Source organism: Castor canadensis, chromosome 13, assembly GCF_047511655.1.
Source record: "Castor canadensis chromosome 13, mCasCan1.hap1v2, whole genome shotgun sequence".
Classification (NCBI taxonomy): domain Eukaryota; kingdom Metazoa; phylum Chordata; class Mammalia; order Rodentia; family Castoridae; genus Castor; species Castor canadensis.
In genome coordinates, this window is record NC_133398.1 from 37,742,475 (window position 1) to 37,767,913 (window position 25,439).

At 49.0% G+C, this 25,439-nt stretch overlaps 4 protein-coding genes across 7 annotated transcripts in view; 2 read left to right on the forward strand and 2 right to left on the reverse strand.

The window, feature by feature from the left end:
- Positions 1-34: 34 nt before the first annotated feature.
- Positions 35-7,232, reverse strand: Rgp1 (RGP1 homolog, RAB6A GEF complex partner 1). 3 transcript variants are annotated; one of them, XM_074051501.1, is made up of 9 exons: positions 7,152-7,232; positions 3,631-3,765; positions 3,101-3,237; positions 2,755-2,838; positions 2,506-2,655; positions 2,149-2,295; positions 1,819-1,946; positions 1,504-1,693; positions 35-441 (listed from the first exon to the last, which is right to left on the reverse strand). In XM_074051501.1, the coding sequence occupies exons 2-9, from the start codon at positions 3,744-3,746 to the stop codon at positions 218-220; spliced, it is 1,176 nt and encodes a 391-aa protein (XP_073907602.1). In that variant the 5' UTR covers positions 3,747-3,765; positions 7,152-7,232; the 3' UTR covers positions 35-217. The 3 variants fall into 3 exon arrangements, with proteins under 3 accessions (XP_073907602.1, XP_073907601.1, XP_020030240.1); XM_074051500.1 differs by lacking the exon at positions 7,152-7,232 and adding an exon at positions 4,158-4,442; XM_020174651.2 differs by lacking the exon at positions 7,152-7,232 and adding an exon at positions 4,099-4,441.
- On the forward strand, positions 4,478-17,637 carry Gba2 (glucosylceramidase beta 2). Its single transcript, XM_020174649.2, has 17 exons — positions 4,478-5,200; positions 8,579-8,670; positions 8,879-8,994; positions 12,985-13,203; positions 13,502-13,741; positions 13,979-14,081; positions 14,247-14,400; positions 14,492-14,617; positions 14,810-14,982; positions 15,208-15,312; positions 15,527-15,634; positions 15,736-15,887; positions 16,003-16,109; positions 16,262-16,404; positions 16,484-16,599; positions 16,694-16,885; positions 17,085-17,637. The coding sequence occupies exons 1-17, from the start codon at positions 4,866-4,868 to the stop codon at positions 17,349-17,351; spliced, it is 2,748 nt and encodes a 915-aa protein (XP_020030238.1). The 5' UTR covers positions 4,478-4,865; the 3' UTR covers positions 17,352-17,637.
- Creb3 (cAMP responsive element binding protein 3) lies at positions 17,498-21,832 on the reverse strand. Its single transcript, XM_020174653.2, has 9 exons — positions 21,490-21,832; positions 21,224-21,383; positions 21,075-21,142; positions 20,873-20,962; positions 19,556-19,662; positions 19,392-19,460; positions 18,385-18,469; positions 18,198-18,282; positions 17,498-18,106 (listed from the first exon to the last, which is right to left on the reverse strand). Exons 1-9 carry the CDS (start codon positions 21,625-21,627, stop codon positions 17,772-17,774), a joined length of 1,137 nt encoding a protein of 378 aa, XP_020030242.2. The 5' UTR covers positions 21,628-21,832; the 3' UTR covers positions 17,498-17,771.
- A 189-nt stretch (positions 21,833-22,021) lies between these two features.
- Positions 22,022-25,439, forward strand: part of Tln1 (talin 1) — a 32,892-nt gene continuing 29,474 nt past the window's right edge. For both annotated transcript variants that reach the window (XM_074051474.1, XM_020174647.2), the window contains exon 1: positions 22,022-22,319. The gene's annotated coding sequence lies outside the window, so the exon portion shown is untranslated. The remainder of the gene's footprint in view (positions 22,320-25,439) is intronic.

A 25,439-nucleotide genomic window follows, 5' to 3' on the forward strand; every position in this document is an offset into this window, starting at 1 on the left:
CATCCATCTGCTGACTGCTCACTGCTGCTGCCACTTCCAGGGAAACCACTAGCAGCTGCCAATTTATTCTGAATAAATAAATGCTATAGCAGAAAGCCAGCCTCTCATTGTCTTTGCCATTGGGCCCCAGGTAGGAAAAGTGGGCCCCAGTAGAGTCCAGGTGCTGAGTTCTCAGTATCTGAAGAACCTACTGCCACAGTGGGCAGGTGGGCCAGTTTCAGATGGTTATGGTGCTGGTGCTGGGGCCTAGGGCAGCATATGAGGCCAGGGTGGGACTTGTAGGCAGCACCTTGATGGGGAGGTCCCAGCTGAAGGTATCTACTGGCACTTGCTCAGGGCCTGTCCAGGTGGCAGTTTCAGGCTGTTCCATAGGGGGCAGGAGTGCCAATTCTGGTTCTCCAGATGTTACGAATTCAAAATGCAATCGCCACTTCAGGGACACTATGAAAGAAAAAGACAAAGGTAGAGTCATTAGAAGTAAGTTTGTCTAATGTAGTGACTTATGCCTGCTATCCTACCTACTTGGGAGGCAGAGATTGGGAAGATCTCAGTTTGAGGCTGGCAAAACCCCCATCTCAACAAGTAAGCTGGGTATGGTGTTATAATGCTATAATCCTAACTGTGGGAGGACTAGATAGGAGGATCAGAGTCCCAGGCTGGCCCAGTCAAAAAGTGATACCCTATCTAAAAAGTAACTTAAAGCAAAAAGAGCTGAAGGTGTGACTCAAATGTCAGAGTACTTGCCTAGCAAGCACAAGGTCCTAAGTTCAAACTCCAGTTAACCAAGAAAAAAACCAAAAACCACAACAACAACAACAAAAAAACAAGTATGAAACCAGGCACCGGTAATCCTAGCTACTCAGGAGGCAGAGATCAGGAGGATCACAGTTAGAAGCCAGCCCAGGCAAATAGTTAGCGAGACCCTATCTCAAAAACACCATCACAAAAGAGGGCTAGTAGAGTGGCTCAAGGTGTGGGCCCTGAGTTCAAACCCCAGCACCGTAAAAAAAAAAAAAAAAACAAAACGAATTAAGTAGGAGTAGAAGCCAATGGCAGGATGTGGTTAGTGAATGAGAAGGAAAAACAACAATCTAGGAAGAGGAGGAGTCACAGGTCAGGAGCTATGATCAAGAACATTTAAAAAAAGAAGTCTAGTATGTTAACCAGAGATGTAAATCCAGGTTAGGAGTGTTAACCACCTAGTAAACCAAGAGTGGGACAGTAAGACTAGTTAGCTTGAAATAAATGTGCTGAGGAATAAGATCAGTGCATTACAGGGTCCCATTAAGTAGGGGTAGGGTGCCAGTTCTACAAAGCTGTTAAGAGTTTAGGGTCAGTGCATCTAAGAAATGGGTAGAGGCTGAAGATCTGAGAAAATGTGAAAGGTCAGAGACTACATTTGGGTATGTCTAGGAGTAGGTTAGGAGTAAAACCCCATCACATACTACCTAAGCATAGCATTCAACTTCCCCTACTCCCTTCTCGTAACAGTTAGGGGCTCACCAATGGCAGTGCAGAAGCCTGGGGTAGAACTGAGAGGGATGGGGAGAGAGAAGCTGGTTCTGGTTGTGTGTAGGCAAGACTCCTGGTGCCGGGCATGAGTCACATGGGAAACAGAGGGGGCACCCCCTGCCCCACGGCGCCGCTGATATTCAGGCTGTACACGTTCCTCAGTCTGCAAGCTTACTGAAAACTGGGAGCAGGAAAAGATGGTGCATTTGGAAGTGCAGACGGTAGGTGAGAGGGTATCCCTATACTCTATTCAGGACCTTCTTCCATCCTAGCTCTTTATGCCCAGCAGCTCTGTTCCCTTCTTACCTGCAAACAAGCTACAGTTCCTTCCCCTAAGTTTAAGGTCCCCACCACGTCCTCGCCGAGTCTGTACACAGATTTGAAGATGCCAAATGTCCCAACTTTCCCTCGGCCATCACTGATATTATATAGATCTGGGAAGAATGAAACATTGTAAACCTGGAGTCTCTACTTGCGAATGTCTAAGACTGGGACCCAGAGGCCAACAGGTGGGATTCTTCTTTAGAATTAGGTGAGACATTAGTTGGTTCACCAAAGTATGTGGTAGTTGGGAAACTGAGGCAGAAACACTTTGAAGGGAGGGACGGGGTAGGGCATTTCTGAAAGAATTCTCACGGAGGCTGCGGCAGGATGTGGCAGCCATGAGGCGCTCCCCAGCCAGCTCAGCTAGCCAAGAGTCCTTCTTCCCACCTTCATCCTCCTCCAAGAACGGACTGGATGGGGCTACAGCCTCATCCTGGGGAAAGCGGACATCCTGAAGGCCTAGAAAATGAGAGGAAAGGTAATACTGGGAGGGATAAGAGTTAGGGTTTAGACTACAGCTTAGTCTCTAGAACACTCGCCCCTCCCCCAACTCCTTAGCACCTTCCCTAAGACCAGAAAGCATTCCTGCAGCCCCTCCTGAAAGCCCTTAGACTATTTCTGCCTTGGCAAGCCTCTACTACAGCCCCTACCTCCAGGACCCCTACTTACCAGTCAGCACAAGAACCCTCAAAGGGACCCTGAGTAAAGTGATGGGTGAGTTGACACGCTGGCAGCCAATGGTCAGTTTGTAGACATACTTGACTGACTGACCCCGAAAGGAGGGTGGTCCCTCTATGGGCAGCACTTCACTGTAGGAGTCTGGTTGGGAAGCAGTAGTCAGGGCAGCCAGAGGAAGCTAGGGAAGTCCTCCCTCCAAGAGACTTAGAAGGCATTTCAGGGCTGGGGACAGTCACTCACATGATTTGGATTCTCCAGGGTCTAGCCTCAGGTCACAAAACAGAATTTTTGGTGGAGTAGAAAGAATACACTGACCCCTCTCACCTACAAAAGGCGAGAAAGACTGCAATTTAATGACTCTGATGTCCAGCCCTGTTCAGATTAGACCAGCAAGTGGAGGCAATGAAAGACTGCTAACTCTTCTCTTCCTGTTGTGATATGGGAACACAGTCTTATAGCCCCAAAGCAATCGTTACCTTCCCCCACATCTCCATGGAACAGGGACCATGACATACTAGAATTTAACTTAACCCTTGTGACAATAACTCCACCCCCCCCCTTCCAAAACAAATGACCCATCTCTAACCTCGGTGTGGCAGAAAGACAGTCTGGCTGTCAGGCTGGACATCTGGCTGATTAGAGTCAGGGGGGGGCAGTGCTACACGACTCTCGCTGGCATGGAACTGGCAGTGGATCTGGGCACTGGCCCAGGCCAGAGCCTCACTGAGGGAAGAGGAAAAGGAAGCATCAGGGGGTAGTTCTTGACCTCACAAATGCTTTCCCGATGTCTCTACCACATTGTCTGATAAGACCAACAAAATTAGGTGGGTGTCCTAATGATCAGGAAACCCAGAACCCCAAAGAGAAACCATTAAGCAAAGAGAATTATACCATGGGTACAAAAGGGAATGAGACGTGAGGTGGGAAGAAAATGAGCGTGTAGGGCTATGTCATCCACATCTTCTGTTAAACAGCCCTTTTCTATAATGGGAGCACAATAAGCAAGGTGGTGGTGGTTGCTGTTGTAGCTAGAGAAAAACCTGAGCTCTGGCTTAGCATCAGAGATATCAGGCTTCCTTCCAGAAGGGCCAGCACCTTCAGTACCAGCATCCCTACCTGGATGCAGAAGTGGCCGTAGGGGGCAGAGGGTTGGTGACCGTCACTACACACTCCAGCGCCTCCCCCGCCAGAAATACGGGACCCCGGCTCAGCTCAGCTACCACTTCAATCATGGCAGCTCTGGAATCGGATCTAATCGGAAACACAGGGGGTCGGGGGTCAGCAAACAAGAAAGGAGGAAGGGGTGTCTGAGGTGAGCACCTGGGGGTATACCTAGAACTGGGTCCCAGAGACCAAGAGGTGTTTTCTTTTTAAGGCTCAGGAAAGTGGCAGTCAACACTTCGGTGGCGGAGGGTTGAGGAGCAAGCAGACGGATGAGAGTGTGTAGACTCGGCCCCAGACCCCCCAACTCCCCTCGGCGCCAGGTTGGTCCCCTACGTCCCCCGGGGCTCCCAGCTGGCCTCCGCCCCCGCTTCCCTCAAGGCTCCACGTCCCAGCCCAGTACCACCGCCGCCTGTCAGTCACCTCGCACGGTCAGAACCCGGGGGAGAGGTGAGGAGGTCTCAGAGTATCAAGGCCCTCACCTGCCCGCCCCTTCAGGACTGGGCCAGGTGGGCCGCGGCGAACGAGGCGTCGGTGGCGCGGCAGAGGCGGGACTTCCTTTAATTCTCTACCTCGCCCCACCGAGGAGCCCCTTCCGGCCGGAAGCACCCGACTGGCTGGACCGGAAGAGGGTCGGGTCTTCCCGGGGCTGTGGGTCACCTTCCCACGGGCTGGCGCCTGGGCGTGGGCGCTGCCCCGGGATCCCGGCCGGCGGGACCCGGCGCCCAGCGCTGGATGGGGGCCTGGTGCCGCAGCCCAGGGGCGGGGCCGAGGTCGGCGCGCGCTCCCGGGCTGGCCCGGGGGCGGGGCCTTGCGGGCCGGGGGCGGGGCCTTGAGGGCAGGTTCCGGGACTCCTCCCCTCTCCGCCGGGACAGTCGGCCTTCGGCCAGGCGAACTAGTCACCTCGGCCCAATGACGAAGGGGCCCGACCCTTCCCGCCCAGGATCTAGACACACGACGATAGAGGAGCCTGAGGCGGCTCTATTGCTGTCGCCGCCTCCGCTGCAGCAAGAGCTCCCTGGTTGTACCGAGACACCAGCTCATCTCAGTTTTCCCCAGCACCGGGCCCGCCGGGACGGCACCTAAGTATAACCGGCACCCGCAGTTGGACTTGGCTGGCGAGATACTTTGTGTCAGAGGGCTTGGGACCCGGGGCCATCGAGGTCGTGGGGACCCAGGATCCAGGGAACATGGGAACTGGAGTCCCAGCTTCGGATCAGATCAACTGTGCCAGAGGGGAGCCACAGGTTTATTGTCCTGAAGATACTGCAGACACTGATGTTGTGCAGGATACAGACTGCGAGTGCCCTGTGGACCGTCGACTCCAAAATGAGCCAGGCTACTGTCATCCAGGGGACTCTGAGCAGCTGATGGCTTCCTATGAGGGTAAAGCTAGGGGCTACCAGGTGCCTCCCTTTGGCTGGCGCATCTGCCTGGCTCACGAGTTTGCAGAGAAGAGGAAACCCTTTCAAGCTAACAATGTCTCCCTAAGCAACGTGATAAAGCATTTCGGCATGGGCTTGAGGTGAGTAGATGCCATTGTCTTCAATGCCTTGGGCTTCACGTTTTTCCTGTTCAGGACTTCCCACAGAAGTGGGAAAGGGTAGGGAAGAAGGTGGGCTCCTGGTCCCAGTCAAGTGACACTTGTCCCCAGCATGTTTTAGGCTTGTGGTTTTGGAGGATGAGAACAAGTCATATCCCTTTGTAATACTCTTCTCCAGTTTTTTGTCTTTCCAGCAGGAAAATGTAAGAACATTTGGTCTTGCAGTCAGCCTTTCCCATTTAAGGCTCTCTCCAATGCTCTCCCTCTTTCCCAAAGACGTCCCTTTGGGATTAGCTATACTTTGTGGCAAGGTAGAAAAGGATAGTCTGGGTGCTGTGGTACTGACAGTGTTTTATTTGAGAGGGGGTGGCTCCCAACCCCAGATTCTCCTGAGCAGCTGAGGTACCTTATTTAGGCACATGGTGTCACAGTCCCAGCACCCATCTGTTTCTTTCCCCAAGCTTTAGCTCCAGGGAGTAGGTGAGAGCCTACCTGTTGTTGACCCTGAGAGGTTGATGAGAGGTTCACTCTATTCTGGGATAGACAACTCCTGATATAAAAAGCAAAGATGGAGCTGGGTGAGGTGGTGTGTACCTGTGTCGCAGCTACTCAAAAGGCTGAGACAGGAGAATCGCCTGAACCTAGGAGTTCAGAGCCAACGTGGGCAACATAGTGTGACCCTGTCTCACAAAAAGCAGCAGAGGAGGGCTTGGGGACATGGCTCAGTGGTAGAGTGCATGCAGTCTACCATTGAGCTACATCCCCAGGCCCCTAAAGATGACTTTTGACTAGAGAGGCACTGCCACAGAACTGTTGGTATTCTCTGGCTTCTCCTCCTGACCCAAAGGTTACAGATACCCCAGAGCTTATCCTGGACTAAAACACCCTTCTGGATCCTCACTGAGTTCAAAGACTAGTGATGAGGGGCCATACCTATTAACAGGAACAGGTAGATGTGAGGACAGAAGGCATCACCCTGAGGTCATACTGAGTCAGTCCACACATAAACACAGAGCTAGGGAGGGATGCATAAAAGTTGGGAAACTCATCCCTGACAGCTTCTAAAGTAAGGGACTCTTCACTTCCCCAGTCAGTGCTGTGGGACTGGTGTGGAGGCCATTTAGCTAACCTCAGCCCTGGGTAATGGGAGGAGCCTGGTGCTGCTTGGGCATCTGACTCCTTTACTAGTGTCTATGGGTGGCCTGTCCCAGAAGAAGCTGCTTCTGAAACTGAGGCAGTCCAACTCTATCCAGAAAGCCGTGGGTCAGAGTGAATACTGAGGGTGCTGAGAGAAGCATAGGGGTTGCATGTGGTGGAGAAAAAATGAGGTCAAGGACAAGGTGGACATCCTAACCCCTTAGGCCCTAAATACAAGCTGAGTCACACAGACTTAAAGCTGTTGCTCAGCCCCCTGGACCCTGGCTCCTCATACCAGGATAGGGTAGGGATGCTTGACACAGAGCTTTTGGAATGGGATGAGATCCTGTATTGAGGAAAAAGTAGGGGTGGTACAAGGAAAAGAATTCAGAGTAAGTCTTAAGTTGGGGTTGAAATTATGGAGGCCAAATAGGTGAAGAATGGCCAGCTGCTAAATCAGGGGAGTGAGTGAGAGAGCTGAACTGGGGCACTCTGATCAGGAGCTCCAGCAAGACAGTTCTCCAGGCCTCCACTTGGTAGAAGCTCAATTTTGATTGCTCTCTCTTCAGCCAGAGTGCACTCATTCAGCACATGTTCATTAAGGATTTGTTCTATGCCAGAGAGCCCTTTGTTCTGCCTATCTTCGTATCTCGCATTGCTTCTCCCTGACTGCCCCTGATCCTGGCTGCACCCTCCTTCCCTCCACCTATTTTTCCTGGCTTCTAGTGTCAAAGTCCAGCTTCCTGGACTTTGGTTAAGCTGGCAGAGAAGACCTTCTACCTCCCCATCATCTCACCTTTTATCTTCCAAGTCTTTCTCTCCACCTGCAGAGTATGCTGACCTTGCTCCAGTCTGTCTGCCATTGCGCTTATGTCCCACTGCTTGTGCATTCTTCGTTTATAAATGAAGCAAATATTTATAGACTGCAGGCTATGTGCCCTGCCCTGTGCTTAAAGCTAGGGTAACATTCTACTAGTCTTTGTCACTATCCCTTTTCCCAAGGAACTTAAAAATTGGTCAGACTCACATGAGAAACATTGAAATAATAAGGCAGCGCCTGATTAGGAATTGAGATAATGTGTGTACAGTAATCATACCTGTCATAGGTATTCTACTTTATGGCTTTTTTATCTGTTATGTCCTTTGATCTTTCAATCATTCATGAGATAGCTAGGGCAGGAGGCACCCACATTTTATAGATGAGGAAACTGAGGCTCAAGGGCTTACTTACACCCAATTACTTGATTAGAAGTGATGTGACTGAACATTGGGCATCAGGCAGTTGGGTAGGGAGGAGAGTAGAAAGGGGAAAGAGTCTAGGCTGGGTCTCATTTAGGATGGGTCATCCTAATGAGAATTTGTAGGGAATAAGATTAGAAGACAGGCTGGAGCAGATGGCCGAGCCTTGAAAACAGAATCATTTACTATTAGGGCAACCCCAACCATTTCCCTATTAAATACAAGATAGGGGTAAGAACAGGAAAATGTTGGGGTTTACTGGAGTTTTTTTTTTTTTTTAGCAAAGTTTTTATTCTTTATGAAAGAGCAAAATCTTAATGCTTACAGTTTTCAGTGCTACAACAGGGGAGAAAAACAAGACTTAGGAGGAAATGGTCTAAAATATAAACACTGGTTCTCTTGCTGTGAGATTGTAGTGGGGTTTGAACTCAGGGTCTCACACTTGCTAGGCAGGTGCATGAGCCACTCCACCAGCCCAAAAAATCATTTTAAAAAGAAGAAAGTTATCTTTGGCAGCTTAGGCTTCTTTGGGAGGTAGGGGTAGGTGGTAGAAGATGTAGTTCAGGAAAATGTAACTGGCCCTTTTAAACCTCACACAAAAAGCTCCTGGAGGTTTGAACCAAAGCAGTGATAGTGGAGTTAGAAAGGAAAGATCAGAAAGTCCCTTCTGAGGAGAATAAAGAGGAGAAACAAAGGCAGTCATACACTGGTGCTGGGGGAGCTGGGAGGATGAAGGAGACATGAGTGATCAAGAGAAAGAGAGGCTTGAGGGCCAAGGTGATGGGTCTCACTATGTGGCCAAGGCTGGCCTCAAACTCACAGTTCTTCTACCTCAGTCTCCAAGTGCTGAGATTATAGGCATTGGCCACCTTGAAACATTTCGAGGGAAGTTAGAGCTGGGTGTCAGAGAAAGCCAGATGACTGCAGCCTGTGAGGAACTGCCCACTCCACCCCCTTGCACTCACACTACCGCTTGCTCCTCAGGTACTTGAAGTGGTGGTACCGGAAGACCCAAGTGGAAAAGAAGAGACCTTTCATCGACATGATCAATTGCACACCCCTGAGACAGATCTACGGTGAGCTCACCCCAGCTCTGCCCTACTCAAAGAGGGTCCAACCCCCAGGACTACTGCAGAGTTAGGCAAAGAGGCTTCCAGTTTATGTAAAGTGCACTGCTCCACTCCCTAGGGTTTTTAAAAAGAAGCAATCTTCATGGTCTGGAAAGTGAGAACTGGGCTTGTTTTCCTCTTCCCTTACCGCACTAACCATCTCGATCCTCTCTAGGTTGTCCCTTGGGTGGCATTGGTGGAGGCACTATTACCCGCGGCTGGAGAGGCCAGTTCTGTCGCTGGCAGCTTAACCCTGGGATATACCAGCACCAGACTGTCATCGCGGACCAAGTAAGAGCCAGAAGGTGGAGGAAGGGCCCCTTGGCTAGTGTAGGATGTGGCAGTTAAACGTATACATGATTCACTGCAGTAAGTGCTTTCTGTGTACCCAGCCCTTTGCTAGGATATACGGTAGGATTAAGACACACAGAAACTGGGCATGGTGGCTCAAGCCTATAATCCTAGCTACTTGGGAATTGTAGTTCAACCCTAACCAGGGCAAAAAGTTCAAGAGACCTCCATCTCAACTGATAAAAGCTGGGTGTGGTGGCATATGCCTATCATCCCAGCTATGCAGAAAGTGTAAGTAGGAGGATCGTGGTCCAGGCTGGCTCACGCATAAACGTGAGACCCAAAAAAAAAAAACAAATCTAAAAGGACTGGGTAGGGGGACATAGCTCAAGTGGTAAGAGCATCTGCCTAGCAAGAGCAAGGTTCTGAGTTCAAACCCTACTACTGCCAAAAAAAAAGACACACAATCCATGTTCCTTGAAAGAATAAATAGCCTTGGCATTTCTCTAGTAAATGCCTCCTGTCTACCTAACTGTCCCAGCATTACTAGCTTAAAGCCAGTGCCCACCACAGAGAATACAGAAAATTCCCACATCATTTAACCTAGGTAAAGAACATTTGACAGGACCAGAAAAGAGAGAACAAAACCAAAAGTCTACAATCGTAGGAAAAGAAGATATGTAGTACAACCCCTCCTCACCTTTGATTTGCAAACCTTCAGTACAAACCAGCTCTTCTGGTTGTGTATCACTCCTCTAGAGGTCTCTGCCTAGAGCCCAAAAAGCCCCTCCTCTCCCAGGCTTAGGTCTGTAGCCTTTTTTTTAGTACTGGGGTTTGAACTGAGGGCCTCATGCTTGCTAGGCAGGTGCTGTATCACTTGAACAATGTCCCAACCCTTTTTGCTTTAGTTATTTTATAGGTAGGGTCTTGTGTTTTTGCCTGGGGCCAGCCTTGGACTTTGATCCTCCTACCTACACTTCCCTCCTGTCTGGGATTACAGGTGTAGGCCACCACATTCAGCTTGTTTGTTGAGATGGGGTTTCCTTAACTTTGTGCCAAGCCTGGCTTCCAACTGTGAACCTTCCGATCTCCATCTCCCAAGGAATTACAGGTGTGCACCACCATTCCTGGCCCTTCTTACATTTTCTGTAACTTCATTTTTTTTTTCCCCCTTCCACTCCTACATCAAAGGTGGGCCCAATTGGGTATGTGACCTGCCATTCATTAGAGCTTTCTAGTGACCTCCCCTTTTGACTTATCTATCAAGTTCTTCCTTCTATGTGAGGGATACCTCCAGCTTTCAGCTCATCTTCAAAAGAGAATGACTAGCAGATACTAAGTCCCATTAGTGACAATGCTCTTCCCAATTCAAGTTCAGTGGCCCTGACAAGTGCCCCCAAGTCTCCCTCGGTCTCATCCCTTGGGTATACCAAGGGGAATACCTTCCAGAATCAAGACTGCATTTAAAGTAGTTATTGCATGGTTAATGTGTCTAGGCACTGTGCTAGGTTTTTTGGTGTATTTTTGTTTTTGTTTTTTCTTTTATTGTTGTGCTGGTCGGGGATACATTGTGGCATTTACATTTACAAAGGTTCTTACAATGTATCATGTATATCATATTTGAATTGACCCTCTCCATCACTCTCCTTTTGGTGTATTTAATATTAAAGACAAAACTGCTGGGTGCTAGTGGCTCAAGCTTGTGATCCTTGCTACTTGGAAGGCTGAGATCAAGAGGACTGAGGGTAAAGCCAGCCCCAGAAAATAGTTCACAAGACCCCATCTCCAAAAATAACCAGAGCAGAGCAGATGTGGCTCAAACAATAGAGTGCCTGCTTTGCAAGTACAAAGCCCTGAGTTCAAACCCTAGTCCTACCAAAAAACAAAAGAAACAAAAAATATAAAGTACCATTGTCATATTCATTTTACAGATGAGGAAACTTAAGACCCAGAGGGCATCGGTAACATGCCCAAGGTCCCATGTTTTTTTGGTAAAAGGAAAGTTAATATTCAGAACTAATTCTCCCTGTGGTAAAGAGCCCATGGCTTTAACCATTATGTACTTTTCCAACAATACAAAACAATATTTTAGGGGACTAAGCTGGAAAGAAAAATGGAGGGAATGAACTAATTCAGAATATAATACATATATACATGGAAATGTTATAATGAAACTCCCTGTATAGCTTTCTTAAACAAACAGAAATGACTTTAAAAAAAAAAAAATGACAAACAGGAAGGTAAAACAGGTCCTGCCTTGGGGGGGCGCGGGTGGTATTAGTGGGAGGGGGAGAATGTAGGGAGGGGGTAAAGGAGGTGAATGTGGTGGAAATACCATGTACTCATGTATGAAAATGGAAAAATGAGACCTGTTGAAACTGTTCTAAGAGGGGAGAGACAGGGCATAAAGGAGTATGATGGAGGGGATGAATTTGACTAAGATATATTGTAAGCATTTTTGTAAATGTTACATTGTACCCCCAAAATAACAATAACATGAAAATAAGAATTTTAAAAAAGAATATTTTTTGGCTGGGATTGGTGGCCAAAGCCTGTAATCCCAGCATTTAGGAGATTGAGGCAAGAAGGAGGATTTTGAGTTCAAGGCCAGCCTGAGCTACACAGTAAGATCCTGTCTCAAAAAAATTTTAAAAAAAAGAAAATTTATTAAATTTATTTTATATACAGTAAAAATATCAGGCATAAAAAAATACATAGTTTGAACCAAGGAAAGAGGAGATTATTAATTCTTCAGAGCTTCTGCTCTCCAAGAGCTTAGATTTTTATCAGGGAAATGGAAGTGTGAGGCCACATTAGTGCTAAAATGAGAGGGACATATGAAAGAAACAGTGCTTCAGAGACTTGGTGCATTCCATACATGTGACAGCTCTGCAAAGGGCTACTTCAATAAACTAGAAAGGATCCCTACCCTCAAAAGAAGCCAGGAGGCAATCAAAGAAATAGAATGGCAAGTAAATACATTATAACATAATATATCAAATGCAAGACAAGAGCAGGAGAGGACACATGGGATGACTCATTGCTAGAAGAGTAGGAGGAGATGGCATTTGAACTAGGACATGAAGAATGTGGGCTCTCACCAGATGGAGACTGAGCATGAGCAGAGAAATGGAGGAGAAATACAGTATACTCAAGGAATGGGGAGGATTTTATGTTTCCAGGATGTGATTAAACATCAAGAAGGGCTTTGAAAGCCAGGTAGGAGAGTTTAGGTTTATGCCTAAGAACCATGTGAATTACTGAAACATTAGAAGCAGAGACTGACATATCCCTTTATCTGTCAAAGGGACCTCTCTGCTACCCAGATAAGAAGGGGCAGGCCAGGTACAACACCTCACAACTATAATCCCAGCTACTCAGGAGGTAGAGATTGGTAGGATCATAGTTCTTGGCCACTTCAGGCAAAAAGTTAATGAGGAACACCCCTGCCCCCATCTCAAGCAATCAACAAACCAGGTATGGTAGTATGAGCCTGTGATCCCAATTATGCAGGAGGCCAGGAGGCTATAGGTAGTAGGATTGTTGTCTGAGGCCAGCCCTGGGCAAAAATGTGAGACCCTACCTGAAAAAATAACTAGAGCAAAAAATAAAATAAAATCACAAGAGCTTGGAGCATATATAGATGAAGTGGTAGAGTGCCTGCCTAGCAAGTGTGTGGCCCGGAGTTCAAGCCCTAGTATGCAAAAAAAAAGAAAAAGAAAAAGCAGAGCTAGTGTAGGCCTAGATTAGCAAACTGGGATCACAGCAGTGAAGGGAGAGAGGACTGCGGAGTGACTCCAACAGTAGTGAAGGGAGAGGAGGCCTGGGAGCTGGATAGAGGGGGAGGCAGCAGGACTTGGTGGTGGCTCACTGAGCTTGGGGGAAGGCCTGGGGGATAACTTGAGGCTGGGGGTACATGGCAACAATGACAGACTCTAGACAGAGAGGTAGTGTGGTGCCTGTTCTACCCTGTCTTCCCTCTTGATTAAGTTCACAGTGTGCTTGCGTCGGGAAGGGCGGACTGTGTACCAGCAAGTTCTGTCCTTGGAGCGCCCAAGTGTCCTACGCAGCTGGAACTGGGGCCTGTGTGGGTACTTTGCTTTCTACCACGCCCTCTATCCCCGAGCTTGGACTGTCTATCAGCTTCCTGGGCAGAATGTTACCCTCACCTGTCGTCAGATCACACCTATCTTGCCCCATGACTACCAGGTGAGACACCCCCTTCTGTGTTTCCTCCATTGTCTTCCCTCTTCCAGATCAACGTCTGCTGAACATTCCATAACTTGTGAAAGGGAGGGGTTAGAGCTTCCCAGGACCACTGTCCAGTTGGTTCCACTGTCCTCTGGTAGGCAGCTTGCCTGGGAATATGAGGAGATACAAGTGGAAAATAGAAGAGAGTATATTAAGGAGAATTAGAGACTGGTCCTCTCTGCTCAGAACTGATCCCAGGGAGTGGAGCCAAGAGAAGCTACACTGAGGCCATCTGAGTCCAACTTTCTGCCCCCAGGACAGCAGCCTGCCTGTAGGAGTCTTTGTGTGGGATGTGGAAAATGAAGGGGATGAAGCTCTGGATGTGTCTATCATGTTCTCCATGCGGAATGGACTTGGGGGTGGAGACGATGCCCCAGGTGGTTTGTGGAATGAACCCTTCTGTCTGGAGCGGGACGGGGAGACTATACAGGGGCTACTGCTGCATCATCCAACCCTTCCAAATCCCTACACCATGGCTGTGGCTGCACGACTCACGGTAACGGAAGAGCCTGTCTTATACCTTAGCCCCTGGGCCCTATCCTCAGCTTGACTCCAAACCCACTTCCACCCCATCATAGTCTCCTCATTTCATCAACTCCTAAGTCCCACCCTCATCACAGCCCTTCAGCCTCTGGAACTTGGAGGTGACTGTATATAAGAGGAGCTGGAGAGCTAGTCAGAATCCAGTGTACTTGTGGAGCTTTCCCTCACAGAGTCTTTGGCCCCTTAACAGGCAGATACCACGGTAACCCACATCACAGCCTTTGACCCTGACAGCACTGGGCAGCAGGTGTGGCAGGACCTACTTCAGGATGGACAGCTGGACTCCCCCGCTGGTGATGGGGGGTCTGACCGGGAGGTGTTGGGAACAAAGGTTGTCCCTGTCTTAGGACCAGGGGTGGGAGACCTGATAACAAATAGGCTTTTTTCTCATATTAGGGATCCCTGGTCCTGGGGTTGAAGGGGGTGGGTGCCTGTGCTGACTGCTCTGTGCTTCTCAGGCCAAAGCACCCCTTCACAGAAAGGAGTAGGCATTGCTGGGGCTGTATGTGCTTCCAGCAGGCTGCCACCTCGAGGCCGGTGCTGCCTGGAGTTTTCACTGGCTTGGGACATGCCCAGGATCATGTTTGGAGCTAAGGGCCAAGTCCACCACAGGTGAGGGACCAAAGAAGGAGAGGGGTCCAAGGCTCTGAGACTCTGGCCTGGAGCATGTATTCTTACCTTCTTCCTTTCTTTCCCTCCACAGGCGGTATACAAGATTCTTTGGCGCAGATGGTAATGCAGCGCCTGCCCTTAGCCACTATGCACTGTGTCAATATGCAGACTGGGAAGACCAGATCTCAGCTTGGCAGAGCCCAGTATTGGACGACAGGTGCCAGTGGAGCCCTCTTTTACTTTCGTTGGGCACTCACTCCAAATGGAAATCTGATTCATTGTCTGCTCACCAGTCAGTAGGACTGGGCCAGGATTTATTTGGTGTTCCCACTCCACTGAACCCCAGAGTCCTTTCTATCCTGGGAGGTCCACACTCATGAAGGTCCTTTCCCTCCTTGTGACTCCCTAGATCCTTGCCTGCCTGGTACAAATCTGCACTGTTCAATGAATTATACTTCCTGGCCGATGGAGGCACAGTGTGGCTGGAAGTTCCCGAGGACTCCCTTCCAGAAGAGCTGGAAGGGAGCATGCATCAGCTCCACCCCATCCTGCGGGACTATGGTCGATTTGGCTACCTTGAGGGTATGGGTTGCTGGTAGGCTGGAGTGTGGTAGGCCGTACCCCTGACATCAGTGCCGTACCATAAGGCAAGATGATAGATTCTGCCTATCCCAGGGTCTTAGTGGGATGAGGGGGTAAGTGGTGACTGCAGACTAATATGACAGTGCCCTACCTTCAGTCTTGGAGGATGTGCTATGAGGGGGAAGCAAGAATGCTGGCAACAGTGTGTCTCCCTCATTCTTCCAGGCCAGGAGTATCGCATGTACAACACATATGATGTCCACTTTTATGCTTCTTTTGCCCTCATAATGCTCTGGCCCAAACTTGAGCTCAGCCTACAGTATGACATGGGTGAGAGTAACTTCTGTGTTGCTTTTGCCCCCTTAGCTCCCTTGTCCCTGAACCTCTGTGGTCCCTCAGATTGTCTTCTTACCCTTTCCCCCAAACACATCTGCATCCTGCTTGTTGGTTCTCCTCTGGGGTCACAAACATACAGCCCTGTGCCCCACCCCAAGCCTGTCCATTCCTTGCCTTCCCCTACCCACTTGTGTGTCTGTTCTTGCAGCTCTGGCAACTCTCAGGGAGGACCTGACACGGCGACGGTACCTGATGAGTGGGGTTGTAGCACCTGTGAAAAGGAGGAATGTCATCCCCCATGATATTGGAGACCCAGGTAAAGGTCCCTCTTCCCCTAAGGTCAGCTCTCCTCATTAACTTTTGCATCCTTTACCTATCCACCAATGTAAATGAACCAGGTCCCTTCCCCTCCCACAGATGATGAACCATGGCTCCGGGTCAATGCATATTTGATCCATGATACTGCTGACTGGAAGGACCTGAACCTGAAGTTTGTGCTGCAGGTTTATCGGGACTATTATCTGACGGGTGACCATGGCTTCCTGAAAGACATGTGGCCTGTGTGTCTGGTAAGGGATGCATGCACAGTGTGCAGTGTGCCAGGGGCATGATGGGTGTCTGGGGAGAACCTAGCTGGCTATTATCTTAGTACTTACGTCTTCAGTGTCTTGGTCCCTTCTCTAGACTGTGATGGAGTCTGAAATGAAGTTTGACAAGGACCATGATGGACTCATTGAGAATGGAGGCTATGCAGACCAGACCTATGATGGATGGGTCACTACTGGCCCCAGGTTGGGAGGATAGGGATTTCCAGGAGGCCTGAGGTGGGGAACTGGGCACGAAGAGATAGTAGTGCTTAAGAAAGAATGACTCATTGTCTATTAGATTGCATGGGTGTGGCTGGAGCTGCCAGTCTGAACCCCAAACCCCTGTCTTTGATCAGTGCTTACTGTGGAGGGCTATGGCTGGCAGCTGTGGCTGTGATGGTTCAGATGGCTGTTCTGTGTGGAGCACAGGATGTCCAGGAAAAGTTTTCTTCTATCCTTAGTCGGGGCCAAGAAGCCTATGAGAGACTGCTGTGGAATGGTGAGTTTGGGGAACCTGAGAAGTCTTAAGGAATCTGTGGAAACACCAGGGGCCTTACTTTGCCCTTCTTCTACTCCAGGCCGCTATTACAACTATGATAGCAGCTCTCAGCCTCAGTCTCGTAGCATCATGTCTGACCAATGTGCTGGACAGTGGTTCCTGAGGGCCTGTGGCCTAGGAGAAGGAGACACTGAGGTGAGACTAGAAAGAGGAGCCAGAAGGTGGGTTTTCCCTGGAGGTGGGAAGCAAGTATAACAGACCATGTCTCTACCTTTGCCTTGCCCCCTAGGTATTTCCTATCCCACATGTAGTTCGTGCTCTCCAAACCATCTTTGAGCTCAACGTCCAGGCCTTTGCAGGAGGGGTCATGGGGGCTGTGAATGGGATGCAGCCTCATGGCGTTCCTGACAGATCCAGCGTGCAATCTGATGAAGTTTGGGTGGGTGTGGTCTACGGCCTGGCAGCCACCATGATCCAAGAGGTAACACACTCTCTTCCCTCCCCACCATTCAAGGCATACACCAGTGCCATCTTATCGATACATATAGCCTTTCCTTCCTTTCTCAGGTATACATTCCACCTCTTGCCTTTTAAGTGGAGCTCCCTGAGCTACTGTTTTCACCTGTCCAGCTGATGTTGGGGTACCAAGTTGTATGTCTGACTTCTATCTCTCCCCACAGGGTCTGACTTGGGAGGGCTTCCAGACAGCTGAAGGCTGCTACCGCACTGTATGGGAGCGCCTGGGCCTGGCATTCCAGACCCCTGAGGCATATTGCCAGCAACAGGTGTTTCGCTCATTAGCCTACATGCGGCCACTGAGCATCTGGGCCATGCAGCTGGCCCTGCAACAGCAGCAGCATAAGAAGGCTGGCGGACCAACACAGGAACAGGGCACAGGGCCAAAATGTGGACCAAAGGAAGCCTTGGCAAACCTAAGGCTGGAGTGAACCATCTGAACTGTGGAAGCCTAGCCTCCAGCCTAGTCTTTTCCCTTACCCCCAAAACTCCTGCAGCCCTGAGCCACCAGGACAATCATGCCCTTTCCTTTTTCCCCACCCACCCAATTGTGCCAGTAAAGAGGGACTGAGGGTGATCCAGGCATCAGAATCACTTATTTATTTCTTTCCCTACCCCTTCCTTCACTGCATGAAATACTCAAGGACATTTGATTTCTACAGGTCCATTCATGGGGCAGTAGACACATGAGTATAAATAAAAGACCCACAAAGCCAATACGTATGGTGTGTTCGAGCCCTCAGGCATCCTAACTGGGTGCAGGAGCGAAGACCAGCCTTGTTCCCCCCCTCTTTTATTTGGACATAAAAAGGGCCTTCATATTCTTGCTAAGATACCCCATATCCTCACATCTAACCTGAGTATCTGCCCTGCAAGATGACAGATGAGGGGCTGTGGGTAAGAAGCTGTTTCCCCTTCCTTGTGAAATTTGCTTGCAGGGGAAGGATGGGACCTGGGCAGGGGGGGTCTGGGAGAAGGTCAGGGAGTGACCACTGCAGTGAAGGCTCAGCCTGAGCAGTCTGAGGCATGTGGTCCAGCAGACAGAAGTTGCCAGGGGCCTGGAACACAAGGTCTGAGCTATCCAACAACTGGCTTTTGCTGTCATTTGGTACCTCTGGCTGCAGCAGAGACAGTTTTGGTTGGTGATGGGCCTCACTGGGGAGAGCACGAAGCCGTCGGGACAACACTGAAGAGACAAGAATTGTCAGGAAACAAAACATAGCCCAGGCCTCTTCCGTAGCCCATGCCTTACAGGTAGGTATCTTTAAGTCTCTTACCAACATACTCAGTTGGCAGGCTCCCCCTTGTGTTGGAGGAGTACATCGCAGGTACAAGGAGGAGGCAGAAGGAGAACAGTAGAACCTAGAGCATAGGAAAAAGGTGATGAAGAAGGGGTCTGGATTATACCTGCCCCTGTTCCTACCACTTAAGAAAGGGATCTCTCCTCCCATCAAACATCCTCACCAGTACACAGCTGCTGTTGCTGTTGGTTTTGTTTGATATTTCAATCACCATAGCCTGGAGTTTCCTCAACTGATCTAGAAGGGACCTAGGGAAAGAAGGGACAGTGGTGAGCACCTCCTGAACTGGCCTCCAGAGCCACAATGAAACCCTTCCTGTTAAGACCACCTCCTCCACTGGTGTATTGGATCCTGTTTTTTTTACTTTCCTACTTTTGCAAATGATTTCTTCCTCTCTATGAACAAAATGCCTGAAGTTCCTCATTCAAACAAAAAATAAACTCTGCCCTGATTTTGCAAATACCTTCAATAGTTCTCCCATGTCTGATCAGCTATGTACATAATTCTCATCAGGCATTCTTTTTTTTTTTTTTTTTTTTGTGGTACTAGGGTTGAACTCAACTTCATGCTTGCTACGCAGGCGCTCAACCCCTTAAGCCACTTTCGGGGTTTCATGCTTATGCCAAGGCCAGCCTGGACCACAATCCTCCTATTTACACTTTTTGAGAAGCTGGTATGACAGGCATTGGTTGAGATAGGGTCTTCTTAACTTTCTGCTTGGGCTGGCTTCAAACCTTGATCCTTCCGATCTCTGCCTTCTGAGTAGCTGGGATTATAGAAATGAGCTACTAGAGCCTGGCAGCACTGTTTTCTACTTTCTGGCCTTAAGAATTCCAGGCAACCTCAACTATTTAACATTCCCTCCACTAGAATGCTTTCCCCACCCAACTCCATCCCAGAATCCTAACTGTTCTCAGACACTGCCTGTCCCATGAAGTCTTTCTTACTTCCCCTTTCTCTTTCTTGGTACTTAACTTATCCTTACCTCCTTGTAAATTTATTCTCTACTACTGTGCACTACTTGAAATCATAGTCCTGTAAAGGCCAAGTACCAGACCTTGCATTTGGGAGCTTCCCATTTAGAAATCAAGTGTAGGGCAGGGGAAAGAGAAAGCATTATTAAAGGGGAAGAAGGGAGAGAAGGAGAGAACAATTTGGAGGGCTGCTTACAGATTCTGTTCCTCTAGACGCTGTACTTTGTTTTGTAGCTCCTGATTCTGGGCTGTGTATTTCAAGACCCTGGGGGATAACAGGGATATGTGGATATCACTTGTATCTTCCCTTCAAACCCTAATGCTTCCAACTATTTCTTCTGTTCCCTCTCCCTTTCTTACCTGCTCTCTAAACCCCCCACGTACACCTTCTTCTTCCTGCGGCTCTCTTGAGCAGACCTCTTGTTTCGAATCTTCCTCCGCACTCGTTTCAGAACTTGTTCCTCCATCTGAGAGAAGATGAGGAAAAAGGGTATCTGGAAATTTGACTAAAGAATTGGAAGGCAACAGCTCAATCCTCTTCCTAATGCAGGAGTCTCTTCTACAGCTTCTCTAAAAATGTCTACAAGGACCAGGTGTTTAACCCTGACAAACCAGGCTATTTTTTTTTAAAACAATCTTATTAGTTAAAAAAAGAAAACCCTTCCTTACCCTAACCCAACATCTGCTGCCGTATAATTTCTATCCATGGACTTACCTAAAATCTCTGGGGCCATGCTGAACAAACCTTGTTTAGCTATTTTAAGGCACTTTAACATTTTCGCAGAATTTAAAAATGAAAAAAACCTGGACAAAAACTATAACTCACCATCTTCTCAGGATGGACTCTTAATAAGTGTTAAAGATATAGGCTGAAAACTGGACAGTTGGATGTACTCTGGACAGTATAAAAGAGAACAAGACAGTGCCTTTCTAGGGGCAGCACCTCTACTGAAAGAACCTCCAAATCCCATTCACGTTCCTACCATCCATACCATACTACTGACTCATCTTGTACTTTTTTTTTTTTTTTAAGTTTTAGCAAGGATTTATTTTCGTCTAACAAGATAAAGTATAGACAAGGTGGAGGGAGGGATGGGGAAGAGAAACATTTCCTGTTGCCCACCAAGGAAACGGGAGCAAAGACTCTCATCTTGTACTTCTAAGAAATTAAAATACCCCTAACCTGTTTGTCAGTGAACTTTAATTTCACCATAGCATCACAATATTGTGTCTGTGAAGATGCCACTCCTTGCTTAAAACTTAAAACTCAGAACTTTACACTTAACTCTTGTATACTGCTTGGTCCAGCCTTGTTGAACTCTCAAAACACTTGTTTTTACCTCAAATACCATCAAACAAGAAGTGGATGAAGCCAATGAAATCTTAAATGTCTGAGCTCTTAATTGTACAGTCCTTTCCAAGGCCCTGTAGTAATGCTGAATTTTTATTTTTTTCCTTACAAATACCAAAATCTGTATGTTTATATATTTCCCACAAAATCAGGATCTGCCCTTGCATTTAGCTTATTAACCATCTGTTCCAATTGGCTACTAGCAACAAATACAGTAAGTTTCTTACCAGAGTCCTTTTTCAAGTTTCTGACATGAAATAAAACTACTTGGAACTCACATCTCCCCTACCCCACACCAGCCTTTACTCCACCAATGGGAGCCTTACCTTAGTGAGAGGAAGTGTCTCTGGCAGAATCAGCCCCTCCTTCTCCAAAAGGCTCTTCTCCTCCTCTGTCAGTACCAGGTTAGCAATCTCCTAGGGTTATGGGGAAGTGGGCATCAGCGTTTCATGCGGATGTCAGAAAGGAATGGGGAATCCACCCGTGCAGTGTGTGGGAATAACTCTGAAAACTAAGTCAAGTTAGTACCTGCTCTGCTGGCTCCTCTCCATGCACTGGAGTCATCCAGGCCTCCTCCTTTCCGTAGCTCCCACTATCTGCAAAAGGCAAAGTAGGAATAGCCAGGCCCATGAGCCCTCTCCTACCCGTCCCCCAAACTTCATTTATTTCAGACTCACCTAGATCTATGCAGACATGTTTCTGTGGGAGGGAGTAGGTGTGATCGTGATGGACAGGAGAAAAGTCGGAGGAGCTAAGAACGTCCAGCGACGCCGGGGGACTGGGCAGGAAGCTCAACAAGTCTTCTACCTCCCAGTCACTCAGAGCCTGCACAGAGTTCTAACAAGTCCACAGACCTTGACTTACCTCCGCCCCTTCGGCCTCGCGGCTGTCGCGAGCTTTCCGTCCCCCTTCCTCTTCCCCCACCACCGAGGAGACCACCCACCTCGGAAGGTGACAGCTCCCAGTCCAGCGGAGCCTCCAAGGCCTCGTCGGGAGCAGCCCACAAATCTCCGCTTTCCTCTAGCAGGAAGCCCAGCAGGTCCTGGTCACCGGGGTCCAAGGCTAGCTCCATTTGGGACATCTACGGGAAGGACGGAGGTGTGGGGAGGTCAACCCTCCACGCGGCCGGCTCGGACCTCCGATCCCTAGGCACGACCCCCGGTACTCCTCACTGCTCTGTTTTCCGCGGAGCCGCCCGGCCGGGAGCCTTAACCGTGGCTCTGCAGCCAGAGCTGCCTTCGGTCTTAATTCTCTGCCTCCAACACAACAGAAGTGACGTAACCAGCCTCGAGGCATTTTGGGACTTGGAGTTCCCCTCAACTCGGAAGTGGCCTCGGTGCGGCGCCACGTCCCGGGGGCTATGCAAATAGTGGGGACGTCCCAGCTGCTTCCTCACACCGCGGGGGCGGGGATTCTGGAAATCCGGCTCCGCCTTCGCCCCGAGATAGAAAAAAGAAGACTTCAGAGTCTAAAAGGGAACTTGGGCGTAGTTCTGGCGTTTTCTCCGGGTTGCTCCGCACCCTTGCTTCCTGCCGGGGAGGGGCCGCCAGTCTTCGGCGGGCTCCCGAGCATCGAGAGCTGGGGCCAGAGCAGCTTCCTGCAGTCTCGACGACCATAGAGCGCGGGCCCAGGGCGCCGCCCGCGGGTGGGGGACGTTCCCGGGACGGAAGTGGCCGAGAGTGTCGAAGGGAGGGCGAGGCCGCAGCCCGAGAGCGACCCGGAGAGCGAGCGGGCTAGCGGGCCGGCGGGCGGGGCACGAGCCGGGCAGCACAGGTAGGCCAGACCGGGCCGAGCCCGAGCTTCAGGGTGGGGCCGCGGGGCCCGGCCCGGGAGGCGGGCGAACGGGCGGGCGGGGCCCTCGGCTCTCCTGCGTGTCCTGTCTTGGGTCCTGTTGGGAGAGGTCAGAGTCCAGTGTCTCGACATGGGCTGGGAATTTAAGCAGTCCGTCTTGCAAAAAGCAGGCCTTTCCTGGAATAGGTTTTGGAGAGGGCGAGGAGCGGGCAGGCAGTGGGGCGCAGGGCGGGGATGCGCTTTGGTGTTAGCTGATAGCGGGTATGTGGGTTGGAAGGCTTTGGGTGAGTTTGGGAGTAGGTGGGGTTGGATTTAGGAGCCAAGGGTCATTTTAGAAGTTATAAAGCTAAACTTTAACAGTTATTTGTGTGAGTCAGGTCTGTTTTATGTAGGTGAGGTTTTAGATTGAGGTGATTATTTGTTTTTCTGGAATGACCAGCATAAGTCAAAGAGTACAGGACTGGGTAAAGGGTCAACAACAGGAATTAATTTAGGAGTCGTCCTAAGGGCTGAAGACCATGGTCATGGTCAGTATTAAGAATAAACAGTGAAAATGAGTTAGGAATCAAATTATAAATGAGCTTTAAGGCTAAGGTGGTCAATATTTAGGGTTAAAGTCGGAATTTGGTCCCAAAGGTGAAAATTAAATCAGTATGAAAGTTTGCCAGGAAAGGGATGAATGTCAAAGCCGGTAGTGGGAATCTGAAAACAAATTAGGGTCAGGGTTAATGTTAGGCAACTTCAGGGTTGTGGTTGAGGCCAGGGTAAATCGATCTTGAGCAGATAGAATGTAAGAGGTTGGCAGCAAGTAGATGTCTTTGTTTTGCAGAGAGATCCCTTACCCACTCACAGAGATGACAGGCCAGTGTTCTGGGCTTCAGCTAGAATTGCAGGCATCGGGATTCCAGCTTCTTTAGTTTAAGGCTCTTACAGACCTGGGGCATCAAGATGGGGGAGGAGGTGGTGAGGGCAGGGATTCCTGGACTCTGTTGTTGGCAAGATGGGGTTGGAGGGTGGAAAATGGACATGGGCCCAGGAGATGTACAACAGAGTCATAAGTGGGGGACTGTCTAGGGAAGAGGAGACTGGTGACTAAGGGGGGAGCAGACCAAGAAAACACTGTTTCGGGGGAAGAAGGGAATGACTGAATCCCCTGACTGTTTAGCTCCACTGTCTCCTTCCTCTCTCATTCCTGCGATGCTCTGCATTGTGCACCCTTCTATTACACTTCCTTACAGATACTTCCCTTGCCTCAGCTTTCCCATTGTTGCTCATGATCTTAACATCCAGTCCCTGCTGCCTCCCTCCTTAGCCTTCCATTCGCACATCCTAATTTTATTTACCCTCATCCAGCTCTGAGCTTTCCCACCATCATAACTGCACTCTCCCACTATTTCCACCCATTTATATACCTGCGTACCATTTAGGAATCTACTGAATACCCTACCCCCAGCTCCTGCTATGTGCATCTCTGATTCTGAGCCTCATTTAATTTCTTGGTCCAGTTGTAGATCCCCTTCCCCCACTCCCCAACAGAAAAGAGGAAATGAGACCCAAAGAGGAAACTGGGTCTTACTGATCCCACGCCCAACCAGGCCACTGACCACACCCCCATTTCACTCTCAGCCTGCCCTATTACTGACCACAGCACTATCCCCTACCCATGACTATTTCCCATGCTGCCCCTCCCCCAACCTCAACTCCATCATTACTTAGATACTGCTGATGACCCTTCAGCCCCCCCACCCGCCCCAGCCTAATTTAGCCATTTACCACATCCCCATCTTTTCTAAAACCCCTATAGCCTGACCCGACCTCTGACCTCACTTCATCATTCCCTGACTTAGTCACTATCTGTAGAATCATTCTTCCTCACCCAGCCTGATACAGTGACTGATCATATATGTATTTTTCCTATCACCCTCTTCCCCAGCCTCTTTCTACATCATCTTCCCCTTTCCTGGTCTGAGGTAGTCCCTAACCCCACCCACCTGCCCCTATCTCACTATTAATCACATCTCATCCCATTTTTCCCAACCTGATCCATACCCCCTTCCCACTTTGATGCCTAAACTCAAGCTGCTATAGACACTAAGTAGCTACTGATGATAGGAAGCTATGAAGCCCCAGGCTGATGTTAGACTCTAGTCCCTGAAGGTTGACAGAACACATTGTAAGCAGGTCCTGTGAGTTCTGCCTCTTAAAATCTCTTCTGAGTGGCAGCTTCCTCCCTGCCATTGTAATTGTGGCTTCATTACCTATTACTTATACTAATACAGTATTGCTCTAACCAATCTCTGAAGTTATTTTCCTAAAATCCACTTCTGGTTATATCCCTTCTCTGCTCAAAGCCTTTCTTGACCTCCTGTTGTGCTCCAGTAGGTAAAATTCCTCATATTCCTCTCTAGGCCTCCCCTGCCTTTCCATCCTAACCCTGACTTCCCCAGTACTGCTCCCTTGTAGGTACCCTGTGCTTCAACCAGCCTGCCTACTTACTTCCCTGAATATTCATCGGCGATTTCCTGCTTCTTCACCTTTGTTTACACTATTCTTTCTGCTTGAAATGCTACCTTTGACTCCCCTTGGGCTAGTGTAATAGAGGGAGCTTGGGTTTGGGGATCAGAGAGACCTGGGTTCGGATCCTGGCTTCACAACTTATTATTTGAACAAGTACTTTAAACAAGTATTTAACTTTCTTGAGTCTCAGTTTCCTAATCTGTAAAAATGGAAATAACAACACCCACCTTGCCAGGGTTGTTGTAAGGATTAACTGAAATTGTGTATGCAATGCAGTTGACATACAGTCAATAAATGACAGATCACTGTTGCTTTTTATTATCTTTGTTTTTTAAGACCCTAACTTCAAATGACAGCTTGCATGGATACTTTTTGGTTTCTCTTCCCTAAACTTAAAGGGATCTCTTCTGAGCACATACACTTTGGCTCTTATTGCATCCTGCCCTCTATTGTAACTCTATAATTAGCTTACCTACCCATCTGGGGGACTGGCAGCACACCGAAGGCAAAGGCTAAGTTTTACTCATCGTTGTTCCCAACCACTAGAAGTTTGGCCCAGGGACTTCCCCATAATAGGCCCTCAAG

Bases quoted from the DNA above. Each gene is read 5' to 3' on its own strand.
- Rgp1 (XM_074051501.1), bottom strand. From the start codon at position 3,746: ATGATTGAAGTGGTAGCTGAGCTGAGCCGGGGTCCCGTATTTCTGGCG. The intron at 2,839-3,100 runs GTTAGAGATGGG...CGCCTTTTGTAG, and splicing joins TGTCTTTCTGCCACACCGAG to GTGAGAGGGGTCAGTGTATT. The intron at 442-1,503 runs GTGAGCCCCTAA...TTTCTTTCATAG, and splicing joins AGGCTTCTGCACTGCCATTG to TGTCCCTGAAGTGGCGATTG.
- Gba2 (XM_020174649.2), top strand. From the start codon at position 4,866: ATGGGAACTGGAGTCCCAGCTTCGGATCAGATCAACTGTGCCAGAGGG. The intron at 14,401-14,491 runs GTGAGGGACCAA...TTCCCTCCACAG, and splicing joins AAGGGCCAAGTCCACCACAG to GCGGTATACAAGATTCTTTG. The intron at 15,888-16,002 runs GTAAGGGATGCA...TCCCTTCTCTAG, and splicing joins ACATGTGGCCTGTGTGTCTG to ACTGTGATGGAGTCTGAAAT.
- Creb3 (XM_020174653.2), bottom strand. From the start codon at position 21,627: ATGTCCCAAATGGAGCTAGCCTTGGACCCCGGTGACCAGGACCTGCTG. The intron at 19,461-19,555 runs GTAAGAAAGGGA...GTTATCCCCCAG, and splicing joins GTGGGGGGTTTAGAGAGCAG to GGTCTTGAAATACACAGCCC. The intron at 18,470-19,391 runs GTAAGCAGCCCT...TTCTTTCCCTAG, and splicing joins CGTCTAGAGGAACAGAATCT to GTCCCTTCTAGATCAGTTGA.